The 16,903-nt window shown below is 37.6% G+C and overlaps 1 protein-coding gene across 1 annotated transcript in view; it reads left to right on the forward strand.

The window, feature by feature from the left end:
- The window catches only part of SYTL2 (synaptotagmin like 2), a gene marked incomplete at both ends in the record, with an annotated part of 67,159 nt that overhangs the window by 39,654 nt on the left and 10,602 nt on the right, over window positions 1-16,903 (forward strand). The window contains 7 exons of the mRNA XM_080689221.1: window positions 1,600-1,701; window positions 4,064-4,117; window positions 5,339-5,386; window positions 8,887-8,981; window positions 12,085-12,204; window positions 13,733-13,902; window positions 15,756-15,858. Coding sequence (XP_080545347.1) covers window positions 1,600-1,701; window positions 4,064-4,117; window positions 5,339-5,386; window positions 8,887-8,981; window positions 12,085-12,204; window positions 13,733-13,902; window positions 15,756-15,858 — 692 coding nt within the window. The remainder of the gene's footprint in view (window positions 1-1,599; window positions 1,702-4,063; window positions 4,118-5,338; window positions 5,387-8,886; window positions 8,982-12,084; window positions 12,205-13,732; window positions 13,903-15,755; window positions 15,859-16,903) is intronic.

Below are 16,903 nucleotides of genomic sequence, written 5' to 3' on the forward strand. Positions count from 1 at the left end.
TTGTTGAGCATTATAACACATTGGACTTGTGGCTGAGCTCTTAACTAACCAGTACCTCAATATGTTCCTTTGTTGGAGGCTGGGGGTAGTTTTTGTGGTGAAATACTTTTGGAAATGCTGGGAGACTATATATATATATATATATATATATATATATATATATATATAATTATTAGCATATTAAAATCTCTGAGAAGATCTGCAATAAGAAACCTCTTATATTTAAACAAAGGACATCCCACATCTAATTTGTCTTAGAATCCACTTGCTGTGGAATGCATATGAGCATTAGGCAGAACTGGAATGTATTTCAGGAAATTATTATCTACAGAAGGGTTCTGAATTAATTGATTCATTGATTTAATTAATCATTGATTCAACTTTTTTCTTTTTGGTATTGCGATTGAATTCATAACCATTCTACTTCTGAGCCAGCCCTTTTTTTTTTAATTTTGAAACAAGGTCTCATTAAGTTGCCTAGGGTCTCGCTAAGTTGCCGAGATTGGCCTTGAACCTGGGATCCTCCTGTCTCAGTCTCCCAAGGACTGAGATAACAGGTATATTTCACCATGCCTGACTCAGAAATACATACATTTTTTCTTTTCTTTTTGTGTGGTAGTGGTGATTTAACTCAGAGGCATTCTACTTCTGAGTTAAGAGGGTCTTGCTAGGTTGCTGAGAGTCTTGCTACATTGCAGAGACTATCCTCAAACCTGAAATCATTCTTTCTTGGCTTCTAAGTACTGGGATCGCACTCATGTGTGCCACCACACCCAGTTTCAGCAAATATGTTTGAAGTGCCTATTGCCAGCCACTCTTTTAGGTAGGGAGACTAGGGAGTGATGCATGTTAATACTCACTCAGAATGGATTTTTAAGTGTTAAAATAAAAAAAAATTCACAGCTTAGAGAATTTTTGTAGTTATATTTAAAGAATTTCCTTATTCTGAAATTATGCCTTTTATCATTTTTCCCTCTTTGCTCTAAAATGACTTTATTTTTATAAAATAAAGGCATTAGTAAATAGTAGGATCCCTATCTTCCCCTTTAAAATGCCTCAATTAGGTAAAAAAAAAAGTAACTACTCCATTTACTTACCAATATTTTGTTTGAAATTTTACTAAATCATGAAATCTAGAAAGTCTACACCTATTAATCTGTAGAGCCATCTGTGTGCCCAAGTATACATAGATATTAAACATCTGAATCCCGCCTTCCATGGTTTTCAGTTTTTTCCCCCCTCCTAACATCCTCAAAAGCTAAAATGTTAAGTGGGAGGATTCAAAGTCTGGCACAACATAAATCATGCTCCAAAATAGTAAACCAGGAGACCCATGTGTGAATTTTGCTTCTATATGATTTATGTTTATGAAAAATTCTTAGCCAGGAAAATTGTTTTCTAAAGAACATATTAATAGTAGAGAAATTTTATTTTCTTCTATGAGGTAATGCTTCTTAGAACAAGTAAAAGTAGGAGGTCATAGAGCCTAATTTCCCCTTTTGACCTATCATTTCACTTTTAATTACCACTGTCCATTGGTTATTAAAAAGCTTGTTTCTTTTGTATTGTGCAGCGTTCATGGGTTTTGTCTTGTAACAGGTTCAGAAGAAGAACCCAGTCCTGTTTTGAAAGCTTTGGAAATGAACGCTGCTAGGAAAGTGCCTTCCAAAAGTCTAGAAGACATTTCATCAGATTCATCAAGTGAGAATGAAGTTCTCCCCATTGCTCATGCCCATTAAAGCTTTAATGCTTCTGTACTCTTCTGTGGCCTCCCGCATGTGGTCGTGCACTGAACCCCTACTGCAGAGATTAACACATGAGGATAACCTTCCTCCAGTGTGCTGAGTCAGAGGCTCACCCTTATGTGTCTGTAACTTTGCTTGTAAAATAATGCATGAGTTTTGATTCTCAAACTACTTGGTTTCCTTGAATCAAAGCACCCCAGCTTGAGTGTTTAGTCAAAGACGGTGGGTTTTAAAGAATTGTGGTACCTGGGAGTACTGGTGGAACAAATTTCCTGAATATTATGGACCAAAAATTGCCTAAGAATTTTCCACGGTTTATCCCATTTAACCAGCACAAGCAACCCTATGAAAAATGAATTATTTCTACCTTATAGATAGAAACAGAAAGCTCAAGGCCGGGCGTGGTGGCGCACGCTTGTAATCCCCGCGCTTGGGAGGCAGAGACAGGAGGATCGCGCAGGTTCGAAGCCAGCCGCGCGCGCTGGTTTAGGAGACCCTGTTTCCAAATAAAAATGTAAAAATAGGTCTGGGAGTGTAGCCCGGAGGTAGAAGGGCTTCCAGGAACCCCAGTACCACCAAAAAAAAAAAAAAAAAAAAAAGAAACAGAAAGCTCAGAGAGGTAAAAATAACTTGCTTAGTATCACACAGCAGAGCTTGGACTCAAAATAACAAGCTCCCATCAACAGTACGTATGAAGTGACCATGTTATATATGACAGTATTGGGTCTTAATTTTGCATGATATGGAACAGAATTAGTTCCTACCATCAATGACTTTTCCTCTCTCTCTCTCTCTCTCTCTCTCTCTCTCTCTCTCTATATATATATATATATATATATATATATATATATATATATATTCTTCTTTTGTATTCACACACTTTTGCATACTGGGAGTATATGCCCCAAGACTGCCTAACATGCAATAAATACATTAGGCACACTATTTTCCACTTTCTGCTGCTGTAATTGGTGAAGGATTTCTTTAGTACTAACAGAAAGCATAATTCATCTAGTGACTTGTGTGCCAGAAAAAATGGACTTAGAAACCATGACTGCTAGGAATTTTGTCTTACTTTTTTTTTTCTTTCTGGTGTTGGGGGTCAAACACATAGGCTCACATATGCTTGGCAAGTGCTTTACTACTGAGCTACACCCCCAGCCCTTACTGTTTTGAAACTAGAATATACCCCTGGGATTGCAGATGGTCATGAGAAAAATGGTTGAGTCAAAGTTAACCCCTAAAAAGCCCATATAATTGATTATTGACCATTATCTGGTTTAGAACAGTTTTCAGGCATCTGCAATTGAGACTAAAACATCAGAGTTTTAAAAGAAAAAATAAAACTTTTTATGTAAGTCCTAAAATTCATGATTCCCAGAGCTCTGAAGACTATTTCCCCAATTTGGAATGCAGTTTTAACCCTCCCAAGGATCTTGGAATCTCAGGGTTGGAAGGAACTTGAAGGTCACCCATTTTTACCTCCCCCAAAGCAGGAATTCCCTCCAAAGCCTCCTTAACAGGTGGCCAGCCCCCACATCCGCCTGAATGCTTCCAGAGAAGGCGAGCCCAATCTTTTGTTGGGCACCCTGATTGTTCTTCCTTGTGTCCATGATGGGCCCTGAAGGAGGAAAAAAAAAAAAAAAAAACTCAACAACAATTGTCCAGTTTAGCAGACCTCTTGCCTGTGAAACACAGGGCTATTTCCATGGTGCTGCTTTAAAATACTCAGGAATGTGTAGGGTTAAAAAAAAAAAATCACCATCAGCTGACGGGTATTCCTACAGGCTCCCTTCCAAATACCGATACCCACTCTCACACTAGCCTGCCAAAATTCCACTTAGCAGCTGGTCCCCTGTTACATCTCTCCAGTTGACTTCCCAAGCAAGCCTCCCAGAGGCGCATGCAAACGATGATGCACACACACAAGTATTTGTTAATGACCATAGGTTTGGGAAGGTGTTAGTCATGGCCAGCATCTTACCCTGGCTAGAAGAATAGAGAGGCTGTTGCCGCCCTGTGCTTTCTCCTGCCGCTGAGACCGGCTGACTGCTTGCTCCGCGCTAACCCTCTAACCCTTGGGAATCGTGTGCAGCAGCGTGCTGATGTGAGCTGCATCGGGCTGAAATGGGAGCTCCCGCTATGGCACTGGCTCAAGTAGCTAAAGAGAAAGTATTTGGGGGAAGACATCTTGGTTGCACCCCTCACTGCCTCTTGACTAATTGCTTCCAACTCCGGGAGCTTCCAGGGACAATCTCATTGTTCTTTTCTCTCCAAGGGTCAGCCATGTTAACCATTTGTTAATTTCTCCTGAACAGATCAAGCAAAAGTAGATAATCCGCCAGAAGAATTAGTGCGTAGTGCTGAAGATGGTAAATATCTTTATGTATTCGCATGTCTGTCTATGTGTTAAGTTCTGGGGTGATGGTGGGCAGTCTCTGGCGTGCAGCAGTTGGATAAATAGAAGGACGTCATTTGCCACTGTGTGGTGAATGGTGCCCAAGTTATTATAATAAAGGTTCTGAGTTGGTGCATTTAGTACTATTTATATTTTTAAGGCTTCTGCTGGTGATGCTGATGTGAGGATTTCATCAGAGACCCTTGGGAAGCAAGGGTTTCTATAAATAGGAAATTGTATTTCTATGGGTATGAGCTGAGTTTTACTCCTCTGACGTGCTGAACTCCTTTTGAAGGCAGAAAGAGTAGAGTGTGTTCCTGGGTTAAGTTATTCTTATGTTTGACTCTCATTTCTGAGCATTTAGATCTCTCTCTCTCTGGACACAACTGGTACAGCTTTAAATTCTGAGGAAAGGGTCCTAGAACAAGGGTGGGGGATCCTGCCTCTGCTTGTGTAAAAAATGTAGGCTGAGAGAGATTAATTGATTCTGCATATTAAGGAGGGAGCCAGAGAGTCCTTTACTGCTTAGCTCATTCTTAAACGTATGGGTAATAGAGACTTGGTGGGGTTGGGAATAAAACGAGTCTAATTTTTTATAGTTCAGAATTTTTGCAAATGTTTCGTTTATAACATTTGAATGTTTTATAAATTTTTCTCACTTTAGTCATAAAAATGTATATTCCTTGAGCTTTCCCTTACAAAATGTAGCAATAGAGCTCCTCAAAGGTCATTCCTTATTTTTATGTGATAGTTTTGTTTTTTCATTCTATATTTTTAACTATCTCATTGAAGAAGGTGAGGTAAAGATTTTTAACCTTCATTTGGTAAATAAGAAAAGCTCAGAGGAATTGGATGACTCTTCTACCATCCTGAAGTAATCAGCCAGTGGGAAGCCAGGGGATAGAAATGTAGCTTGGTGCTCCTAATTCAGTGTTCCTCCCATTCCCATGCTCTGAGGTTAGCAAATTATAGGAAGGAGCCTACACATCACCCATGCTGGATTGTAGATTTTTCGTTGAACAGGAGACCCTGGAGAGCCTAAAGAAGAGTTTACTGGGATATGGATGAAAGCAAGCTAAAAACCTGTCATGTATTTTGCAAGTTCAGTTTGTGAAACTATTTGAGCTTGACTTTTATGCCTGTTTAATCCTTCGATTAAAATGGTATTTATTCTCCATGTTACTCTTCTGAGTAGATCAAAAAGCAGATCAGGAACCAGATACAAATGAATGCATATCAGGAAGTGAGTAACAGGATCTTTTCCACAAATGTCTAAATGTTCTGTTCTACATAGTGTTAAATATACTGAAAGAACTAACCCACTAATAACACAGCATTTATACTCGCTGAACTCCTGCAGCTTGCAAAACTATTTCATTTTGATAAGGGTTTATTAAAAACATTTTGTGCCGGGCATGGTGGCGCACGCTTGTAATCCCCGCACTTGGGAGGCTGAGACAGGAGGATCGCACAGGTTTGAAGCCAGCCTCAGCTACTTAGTGAGACCCTGTTTCCAAATGAAAAATATAAAATAGGTCTGGGAGTATAGCCCAGAGGTAGAAAGCCTCTGGGTTCCACCCCCAGTACGACCAAAAAAAAAAAACAAAAACATTTTGCTACTGTCCATGTGGAAAGAATAACTTGTGGTTTCACTGAGGGAGACATATATTTTAAAATATAAATAGATACTGTTCTTGCTCTTAACTTTTATCAGTCTTTCTGCTCTTTGAGTCTGCTCTTTGAGTCTATGCTTAAAATCCAGCTGGCGTCTTGTGATTTCAGTTGTCGTTTATGTTGTGGTGTGGTCTTGAGTAATGGATCTCTTGTGTCCTCTACACAAGACTGTTCGTGAAGCAATTTTATCCTGTATTTGGATTCAAGAAAGAACTAAGTTCATAGGTAGTATGGTTGCATGTCTCCCTACATATCTATAAAAGCAAATTTTATTATGTCCAGTGTTTAAACTCAGGTTAAAAACTGAATGTGAACAATAAGAATTCAATGTAAAAGACAAGTAAATATCTGATTCTAAGAAATAAATTTATTTTTATGTCAACAAGTATCTACCAACAAATTAATGCCTGCCACAAAGCGAAGATAATGTTTTCTTCCTCCTTTCTGTTCAGCCTTAAGGTTATACTGCTTAACTGTGACTACTGTCTTAGGACAGACTATGCATTAAAAGATGTTTGTGTGGCCCGGGAAAGCATGCAGTTACGTGCGTGTGATTTCTTGGCTCCCCAGTTTCAGTCAGTTTCATAAACCCAGGCACCAGAGGTAGGACAGAAATAATACACATACCCGTCCTCAGGCCTACAGTACTTTTAATAATAATTTACCAACAGCTTTTGGATGTGCTAACAGGCTTTAATAAGGAAAGTAGCTAGATGTAGGAGCCGTTAGGAAGAGACAAACGTGCTGATGCTAGAAGTCACTGACATCTAGTATGAAACCTGAAACTTTGCTCATGAGATCTTCCTGCCAGCAGTGCAGGCGCTGTGGTTTGGCACATGACTTGACGAATTCTTAAGAACTGCCTAGGAAAGAAGACAACCCAGGCCTGCCCTTGTGAGTATGTGTGAGTGTGTCTGGCTGCTGCCGACAAAACAAGACTTCTGCCCTGAAGAGGTGCTGGATAAAGAGGCTTTTCCAGTTGCTTTTGAACTGAGATACGCTTCATTTGGGGCATTTGACTTTACTTAACTGTTTTTCGTTGAACATTTGGCCCAAGGAAACTTGGAGATATTTGCCTATGTATCTTTATTCATGAACTCTCAAATGGCTTAACTATTGGTCAAAGGCAAATCGACCAATTGTGTGCTGACTCTGGGTAAATTAATTTCTCTCTCTCTCTTTTTAGTAATATTTTCTGAGATCACTTTTGGTGCCTTTTCACTAGTGAAGAATATATTCCTACCATAAGATAAGATCAAATATATGATTAAAATCACAATAATTAAAGCCTATACATGTAAAATTGACTTGTTTTCAGTAGTGGGAATATGAATTTGACCCACATTCCATTATCAAATGATACATTTTGAAAATAACAGGAGCAGTGTTGTCGTAACAAAACGTTTTTACATTCTCATTGGGCCATTCTATGGGATCTTATACTGCTACCTATAAAACTTACTCCAACACACACACACACACACACACACACACACACACACACAATTATTTAATGGGAAGTGATTAAAGTAAGTATTTTAATGAGACTATAAATGGATTTTCATGTGCATTTATCTTTGTAAACATAAAGTGAGAATTGATTTGTGAATAAGCGTCTATTGAGTATGTGTAGCTCAAATTTCAGTTTTTCTCAAACTTAAATTTGTTTTAGCTAAGGATGAATTTAGCTAATATTTAGGGTTAAATTTGAGTCTGAGTTGTATATAGAAATGTGATTTGATTTTTATCTCTTTTCCTAATATCTCTTTTAATGATAAAGCCAAGATGATTTTACAATATAATTTAAAGATTCTCTATCAGATAATATTTATTTCTTTTGAAAATACTTATACATAATTTACTCTATACCAGGCACTGTTTTAAGTGTCTTGAAAAATATTAATTATTAGCTGGGCATGGTGGCACATTTCTGTAATCCTTGTACTTGGGAGGCTGAGACAAGAGGATGGTACAGGTTCAAAGCCAGCCTCACCTACTTAGTGAGGCCCTCAGCAGCTTAGTGAGACCTTGTTTCCAAATATAAAAATATAAGAATAGGTCTGGGAGTATAACCTGGAGGTAGAAAGCATTTTTTTTTGTACCTGGAGGTACAAAAATTAATTACTTCATTATAAGAATTATAATTCACCATAAGAAAGGCTTAAACATTGTGATTGTAGGCAAAGAAAATACAACTGTCTAACTCGGGATATGTAAATTAGGGTTAAATTTACTCTTATTGTGATATCTATACACATACTTATTACATCAGAAAGAAGAGATGCTATATTTTCATATTAAATTCTTACAGTATCCTAGTTTGAACCATCTAGACTTTGCCTTGGGATATTGAAACTGTTCTAAGTTAAAAGTTCTAAATAATTTATGTTTTTCAAATATTAGTTTTAAAATTATACTAATTCTAAATGAGAAACACTATTAGAAAAGGAATCCTCATGATCACTACATAAACAAACTGTTCTTAGACCCTCAATAGAAAAGAACTCTTCAAGAAAGAAAAGGAAAGAAAAAAGGACTCTTTAGTTATTGAGTTGTGATAAAGATCCTTACTGTTCAGATGAAATAGTTTTTCAGCCTGCAGCATGTTAGTAATGTATCTCAAGGAGGTGAACCAATAAATTATAGAACAAGGGGTTCAAAGCTCTGATGCAGAAAAATAAGTAAAACCATTTCACACTGACAGAATAATTCAGTCTAGCTCCAGTTCAATAAGGAAGTGTGTTTTATTAAAGAAATAATTTTTAAAATATCAATTATATTTGTATTTGGTTCAACTCCTTGCTAGCTCGCTCATTCATTCTCTCTCTCTCTCTCTCTCTCTCTCTCTCTCTCTCTCTCTCTCTCTCTCCACACACACACACACTTACATATATAAATTTTATAAAAGTTGCATGTTGCTTACCTCATCATTTGCATGTGAACTACTATACCTTGAACTTTTCTTTTACTAAACATGTCTGTTCATAGATGAAAGAAAAGAGTTTTCAATATATGACTAATGTCTGAAAATTGAAAGAATAATTTTGAAATCGAAATGCTGCTGTTTAGTTTCCACAGAGCCTTCGCAACCTGATAATCTGTTTTCCCACCCCGACAAACTCAAAAGGATGAGCAAGTCTGTTCCAGCATTTCTCCAAGATGAGGCAAGTTTGTCCTTTATATTTTCTGAAGAATGGAGTCAGATAGGTAGATTTGCTATGCCAGGGTTGGTGTGTTTATATTCCACTGTGGCAGAGACCAAAGAGGTCAACAGGACTGCCCCTTGCTTTCCAAGCTACTGGAGGAGGCAGTGTTGTTGATCCTGGAAGGAGACAAGGCATCTCACACTTGACTTAAACAGTAGCTCTTTTAGGTCAGTGAAGTCAGATTGCTTAGATTTGGGAATGTGAGTTTTGTTTCAAAGTAGGTACAAAATAAGAAATTCAAGCAGAAATGATTGGCATGAAATAACTACCCTTCTGTAGTTTAGAGTCAGTCTGTGAAATCTTAGTCTAGATTGTAATGACTACCTTGAAAGCATTTGTTAAAATAATAAATATAAAGTAACAATGACACAGCAAACTTTAAGAAGCATGAGCTGAGTGACAGGGACTTTACATTTTGTATCTCATTTAATCCTCCAACAACCCTGGGAGAAATGGATCACCATTATCCCCAGATACTACAAGTAAGAAGACTGAGACTAAGAGAGGTTAAATGACCTCACTTAGCCAAAGGGAGCTGAACCAGGACTAGCACCCAGTCAGATACCTATGTTGGTGACCACTAAATCATCCTGCCTTAAGAAAGAAACTGCTGGGTGTGGTGGCACACGCCTGTGATCCCAGTGCTTCGGAGGCTGAGACAGGAGGATTGCACAGGTTCGAAGCCAGCCTCAGCTACTTAGTGAGGCTCTCAGCAACTTAGTGAGACCCTGTTTCCAAATAAAGTATAAAATAGGTCTGGGAGTATAGCCTGGAGGTAGAAAGCCTCTGGGTTCCATCCCCAATACCACAAGAAAGAAAGAAAGAAAGAAAGAAAGAAAGAAAGAAAGAAAGAAAGAAAGAAAGAAAGAACCTGACTGTTATCCACTACTCGTTGAGTACCTAGTATTATAGGCACTCTATACTCATTCTATCATTCAATTCTTATTAAGTATGCATTATAGGTACTATTTTCTCCATTTTTTAAAAAAATAAAAGAGCCTTAGAGAGGTTAAATCACTTCCCCAACATTTAAGAACTACTAAAAACTAAATCTAGGGCTTTAACTCAGTTTTTTTTTTTTATTTCATTAAGATCCTATCTCACGTTCTTTCTAAGTAGCTAAGCTTTTGAGATCTAGAATCAGACATTCTCTGGCTATTAAGACTAACTTGCTATTAGCAACCCGAGAAGTTAATTAAATAAAGCAATATAAAAGACTCTTAAGAGTTTATGTTTAAAATAATATTAAAAGTAATCAAAGGAATACTGTGTGGTCATGGGGAAATTCTTTAGTCTCCCTGAAGCTGATTTCCCAGTACCTATACCATGAAGTTGTAGGGAATCAGCAGCTAATACAGGAAATACAGATAGTTCAGTTCCTGGCACATAGGGGCTACCGGGTAAATGTTAGCTGCTGCTATTTTTGGTTTTGATTTGATTTCTAGTAGTGAAATAAAAGGTTTTCTCCTCAAGCATTCTCTTGGTAGAAGGACTGTGAAGAATATTCTGGGTAACATAGAAATTACATACCCTCCCATCCTGGTACCTTCTGTCTCTCTTTGGGCCTCAGATCAACTGTTACCTGCCAACTTTCAGCCCTTGCATATGCTTAGGAGTCTGCAATACAGTTATTTTGGGAAGAACCTTTTTATTTTTTGGAACTAACTCAGAAACTGGAAGCTAATGGTAGGCGTCCTGTGCAAGGCCTGTGATTTTTTATCTTCATAGATCTGCTTTGGTCTTGGATGGTCATAGGAATGAACCATTTAATAACCATTTAATAATTTGAGAGGTAAATCATATACGTTTCTGGTTTTTAATTTTTCTCTTCCCTTAAGCTTTAACCTGTCTCATAATCCCACACAGAAGAAAATTCAAATCCCTTGGCATTGTGTATCAGTGATGCCGAAATTGAACTGTACTGTTTTACCTTTCCACGTATGTAGGGTTGAACTGGAGATTGAAGGAAGCGAAGGTGAAATCAGGCCTTGCTCCTTTGTCCCCTGTCCCTCTGAGACTTGACATTAATTAATATATGTTATATGAAAATCACTATTCTGGGTGAATAAAACAAGATCTCATCCTTCCAATAGTTCACTAATTATGGTAAACTAGGTAGACTATAAAATGTGCTAGAATAAAGGAAAATGATGGACTGTTAGGCATGTGGGAAAAGAGTATGACAACGATGACCTTTAGAAGGGTGGAGTTTTTTTAATTTTTGAGAGAAGTCTCACTTCTCCTTCATGTAAATCATTCATTTTGTTTTCTTTAACTCCTTTATTAACCTGCATTAGAACTGGCATCCATTATATTGATGCATAATTGCATGGTCCTGGAATATGTTGGCATGAACTAACTACTCCTTCATAACCCCAGACACCACTCAACTGCTCCACACACTTTCTAACCACAAAAGGAGCTAATTCTGGGTCAAGTTTGTAAGTGATATCCAATAAAATTTAGGTATAAATATAATAAAACTCATTTATCAGTGGCAAAAGCCACTGATACGTCCTTTTCTTGTCCCAGGTTAGACATTTCTTGAGACATGGTTAAAATACGTATCTTACTGCAATTTAATTTTTTTGAAATGTGTTAAAATCTAATGTAGGTAGAATGTATAATTCAATATAACTTTCCTATAGCAATAAAAAGAAGCATAATAACAGCATAGAAATATGTAAAGGGTGGTTTAAGAAAATTTTATTTTGGATATATATATATATATATATATATGTACAAATTCTTATTGTCTGGATGATTTTCCATGTATGTGAATGACATTCTCCAGACAACATAAATATATAATATTTTTAAACAGACTAGAAAGCTCACAGCAGTCCTAAGGACTTCCTTCCTCTTTAGGTGAGATCTAGTATAGATCACCTGTTCCACCCTGAATCCTTTTCCCTGGCAATTAGCCCTAGCATCCTTCGACCTTGGGAAATGTCATAGATCAGTGGATCCAAGATATTATCTTTGCCTAAACAGATTCTGACCTTGACTCATTCCTAATTTAAATATTTAAATACTGTGCATATTATATGATGTTTTGTAGAGCGATGACAGAGAAACAGATACAGCATCAGAAAGCAGCTACCAGCTCATCAGACACAAGAAGAGCGCCAGCTCTTTAACCAATCTTAGCAGTTCCTCTGGCATGACGTCCCTGTCTTCTGTATGTAAACAAGAGGCTTCGTATTAATATCTTCTGGCTGCTCTAGACCTTGCTTTGCAACACTCCTCCTGCTCATTGTAAAGTGGCTTCCTGTTGTAGTTTTCAGACGCCAAGGGCACAGGCATTTTCTCTAATCCATAATTAACTTCTGGTTTGTTCAGCTTTCTTTTTTTATTTTTTTTAAGAATAAGGGAATTCAGATCCCTTAGAAAAAATATTTTGGATGCAAGTACTTCAAAAATAAACTTAAATTGCCCCAAAGATACACCACCATTTTTTTTTCTGTGCAACAAAATAGGGTAACTATTATAAAAATCTGCTTATATCAGATATGTGTTTATATACTGTTTACAGGAATATAATTGTACCTCTCCTTTTAATAAGCTGGTTGAATAAATATACTGACTCACACAAATACAGGAGACGTGAATCTTTGTTTTATAGAAGGATCAGAACAGAGTTTAAAAAGAAAAGCTCCCTAAGTCTGGTTGCTCAGAACAGATTTAAGAGAATTTAACTTTACATGGAACTTATAGTAAACAGTGAGGTAGCTCTGTGTGTGCATGTAGTATGTGTATAGAAATATGCATATGTAAGTGTACTGAGATACACTCATCTAAACATTTTTACAGCATACACATATACAAACATATATCCCACCAGGTATGCTACACAAATAATGATGTTTGCTTAAATTCTTACTAGCCAAGCCTGGCGTGGTGGTGCACGCTTGTAATTCCAGAGCTTGGGAGGCTGAGACAGGAAGATCACACAGGTTCCAAACCAGCCTTGGATGTTTAGTGAGGCTCTCAGCAACTTAGTGAACCCTGTTTCCAAATAAAGTATAAAAAAGGTCTGGGAGTATAGCCCAGAGGTAGAAAAGCCCCTGGGTTCCACCCCCAGTACCACACACACACACACACACACACACACACACACACACACTAAATTCTTACCAGTCTTGCATTTCTAAAACCTTTTAAAAAATCTATTTAAATTGATTTTTGTTGATAATATATGCCCTTGGGAAGGCTTTGAACCCCTTCATCAATCATCTATTTTCTACGCTTCCTGACCTCTAAAAGTGCATGGCTCAGTAAGCTTTTTCCTAGATTTAGTGGATGGGCAACATGGTAAAATTCCTTTTTAGTGTCTTGGAAATTTAAGCAATGCATCACTGTGATTTGTGTGCTGGGATTTCTCACATTCTCTTTCTTTAGCACTTTATTACGCATGCCTAAAACGGAACTTTGAATACTACCTAGCATAAAATTATTTTGAAATGAGCCAGCATGTGAATAGTTTTGCATTTAACTTTCCATCCTTGTCTTTTAGGAGTAACTTAAAATAATCCTAGCCATGTATATCATGTCAGGTTGTCTGTGTTGATAAGTCCTTTGCTATATTAAGTTAACTGCTTTTACATGGAATGTAGAAAAATAATTCAAAGCAGGAATTAGGTCTATGTTCCTTGCTATGGGTTCACAAATGAGACAGAGACAAATGCTTTATGTTTCTGACCATCCAGGTGAGTGGCAGTGTGATGAGTGTTTATAGCGGAGACTTTGGCAATCTGGAAGTGAAAGGAAATATTCAGTTTGCAATCGAATATGTGGATTCACTGAAGGAGTTGCATGTGTTTGTGGCCCAGTGTAAGGACTTGGCAGCAGCGGATGCTAAAAAACAACGTTCAGACCCGTAAGTATATTTTATAGTCACCCACTCTCTCTTAGTTCTCAAAATGTTAACGTTGTAAGGAATTGAAAAGGAAAAAAATGAAAGCAACCAAAGGGAAGGTCCTTGTGTGTCTATGTTAAAAGGAATATTTGGGATATTGGAGAAAAATGCTATTTTATTATTTTTTAAATTGCTGTGCCTAACATTATAAAGCTCACTGAGAAGCACACCGTGGTACAACTGGGAAGGCACTTTTAGGTTATCTTGTCTAGTTCCTTCATTTTACAGATAAGGAAACAAACGTTGGAGAAGACAAGTGGTCCGTATTCATGAATTCAGATAGCAGCAAAATGAAGAAGGAAACCTTGAACTCCAGTCTCTTTCTAGGATATTTTCTTCACTTTTTTTTTTCTTTTTTGTGGCACTGAGAACAGAACCCAGGGTCATTCTGTCTCTGAGCTACACCCCTCGGCCCTATTCTATTTTTATTTTGAAATAGGATCTCACTACTTTGGAGAGGTCCTCACAAGTTGCTAGGCTGCCTAGAACCTGTGGTCCTCCTGTTTTAGCCTCCTAAGTACTAGGATTACAAGAGTGAGCCACCACATCGGGCTTCGAGCAGACTTTAAAACTTTTGAATTTTTTTCTTTTTTGTGATACTGAGAATTTCACTCAGGGCCTTGCTCATGTTAGACAAATTTCCACTGAGTTACATCCCCTGGCCTTACTTTCAAACTTTTTAATGCTTATTGTTAGAACAATAGTTAAGAATTTATAATGAGGTAGTTTTCATGGTTAAACTAGGTCTGATAGAATTTTTGTTGTTGTTGTTTTGTTTTTTGGTACTGGGGATGAAACCCAGGGGAATTCTACTTCTCATCTATACTCCCAGTCCTATTTTATTTTTTATTTTGGAACAAGGGCTCATTAAGTTGCTGAGTATCTTGCTAAACTTCTGAGGCTGGCTTCAAACTTGAAGTCCTTCTGTCAGCCTTTCAAGTACTGGGATTATAGGCAGGTGCCACCATTCCTGGCCTAATTCATTTTTAAATCAAGTTTGATTGCATTTTAGTTTGTTTGCAAAAGTTGAATAGTGTTCCCCATTTATCCCATTACAAAAGTCTGGTTCTTAATTATTTTTTCTGGGTCAAGCCAAGTCCTTTTTCTTTTATTCTTGTTGTAAAAACAGAGAGGTTCAGGATCCTTCATTTTTTTTCATTAAATGTGGCTCAATTAGATGTATATTAAGACTAATTTTATTCAAAAGACAATAACAAAACTTAAGAAGAATACTGCAAGCATCAATGTCTTTTCTCAATGGGAAACAAGCCAAGATAATTAGGCTGTCCATTAGAGGTCTATTTTCCTCTCTATTTCCCTCCCCCTCATACACATGATGTAAGACCAAAGGAAAAAACTAAATTCAAGAACTTTCCCTTAAAAATCTTCAAAACAATGTTAAATGTTCACTCCATTAAAATGCTTTTAAATGTTCAATTATAAAGGTGTTGGTGAGAACATGTATTTACTGTTTTTCTCATTGTTATGAGATCATTATTTCTGCTGTCAGCTTCCAATGCTTTTTTTAAAAAAGTACAAGTAGAGCTGGGCGTGGTGGCGCACGCTTGTAATCCCCACGCTTGGGAGGCAGAGACAGGAGGATCGTGCAGGTTCGAAGACAGCCGCGCGCACTGGCTTAGGAGACCCTGTTTCCAAATAAAAATATAAAAAAATAGGTCTGGGAGTGTAGTCCAGAGGTAGAAGGGCTTCCAGGAACCTCAGTACCACCAAAAAAAAAAAAAAAAAAAAGTACAAGTGGAAACATCACTTTTATCTTCTCTGACCTTCTTGTCTATTTATGTCTCTTTTTTTAGATATGTAAAGACCTATCTGTTACCAGACAAAGGCAAAATGGGAAAGAAGAAAACACTCGTAGTGAAGAAAACCTTGAATCCGGTGTATAACGAGATATTGAGGGTAACTCTGAACTTTCTATGCAGGAAAATCCTACGCGTTGACCTATGCAACTTTAATAGCCATGTCTTCTTGGGTAGTTACATGTGTAGATAAAGTCGCTCACCAAGGGAACAGAAGGAAAGGAACAAACATTTTCTGGGAATCTGCATGGTCGGAGATGAGACACATGAATGTTGTGCATACCTTGCCAGGCAGGTGTCATTTACATGTCGCAGAAGAGGCAATGGAAACTTAGAGAAATGAATTTTTTCAAGGACACATAGAGGACTAAATTTAGCATTGCAGGTGGAGTTCATCTAGAGCAGAATTCTGATCATATTTTTTTGTGTGTGGTATTGGGGTTCATAGAAGCCCTTCTACCTCCGGGCTACACTCCCAGACCTATTTTATACTTTTTTTTAAATTTGGAAACAGGGTCTCTTAAGCCAGCGAGGCTGGCTTTGAACCTGCGTGATCCTCCTGTCTTTGCCTCCCAAGTGCAGGGATTACAAGTGTGCACCACCACGCCCGGCAATTCTGATCATATTTAAATATTTTAGGATTCTCATAACCCTAGGGGGCAAATCTATCTTTTGTAGCATGCACACCATCCCTGCACAACCAGAGCTCCAACCTTAACTTTTCTCTTTCACCATTTTGGTTCTAGTCTGTACTATGGAGTAGTCCAAGGTCTTTGTTCCTTTCTATACTTTAGAGAGAGTACTTTTTCTTGCATTGCTCTTTCTCTTCCTTCAGGTGGGACTAGTCTCCCCCACATTCTTTCCCTAACTACTTCCTACACAATCTTAAAGCTTCCTCCTTTGAAAGGCTGTCCTGAACCCCTAAATTTCCCTGATGTCTGCTGTCTGGATACCCTTTCTTTATGGTAGACTATGTTAACATTCAGAACTTTCACTAGTGGTTTAATTGTCTACATTTATACCAAATTTTAAGTTCCATGAGAGTAGGCTAACACTATGTTGTACATGGACTCTGTACCCTTGAACAAATAATATGCCAGCATGTCATATCTGAGAAATGGGGATTATTTTTGTGTCTGTAGAAG

Source organism: Muscardinus avellanarius (genome assembly GCF_963383645.1).
Source record: "Muscardinus avellanarius genome assembly, chromosome: 1".
NCBI lineage: Eukaryota > Metazoa > Chordata > Mammalia > Rodentia > Gliridae > Muscardinus > Muscardinus avellanarius.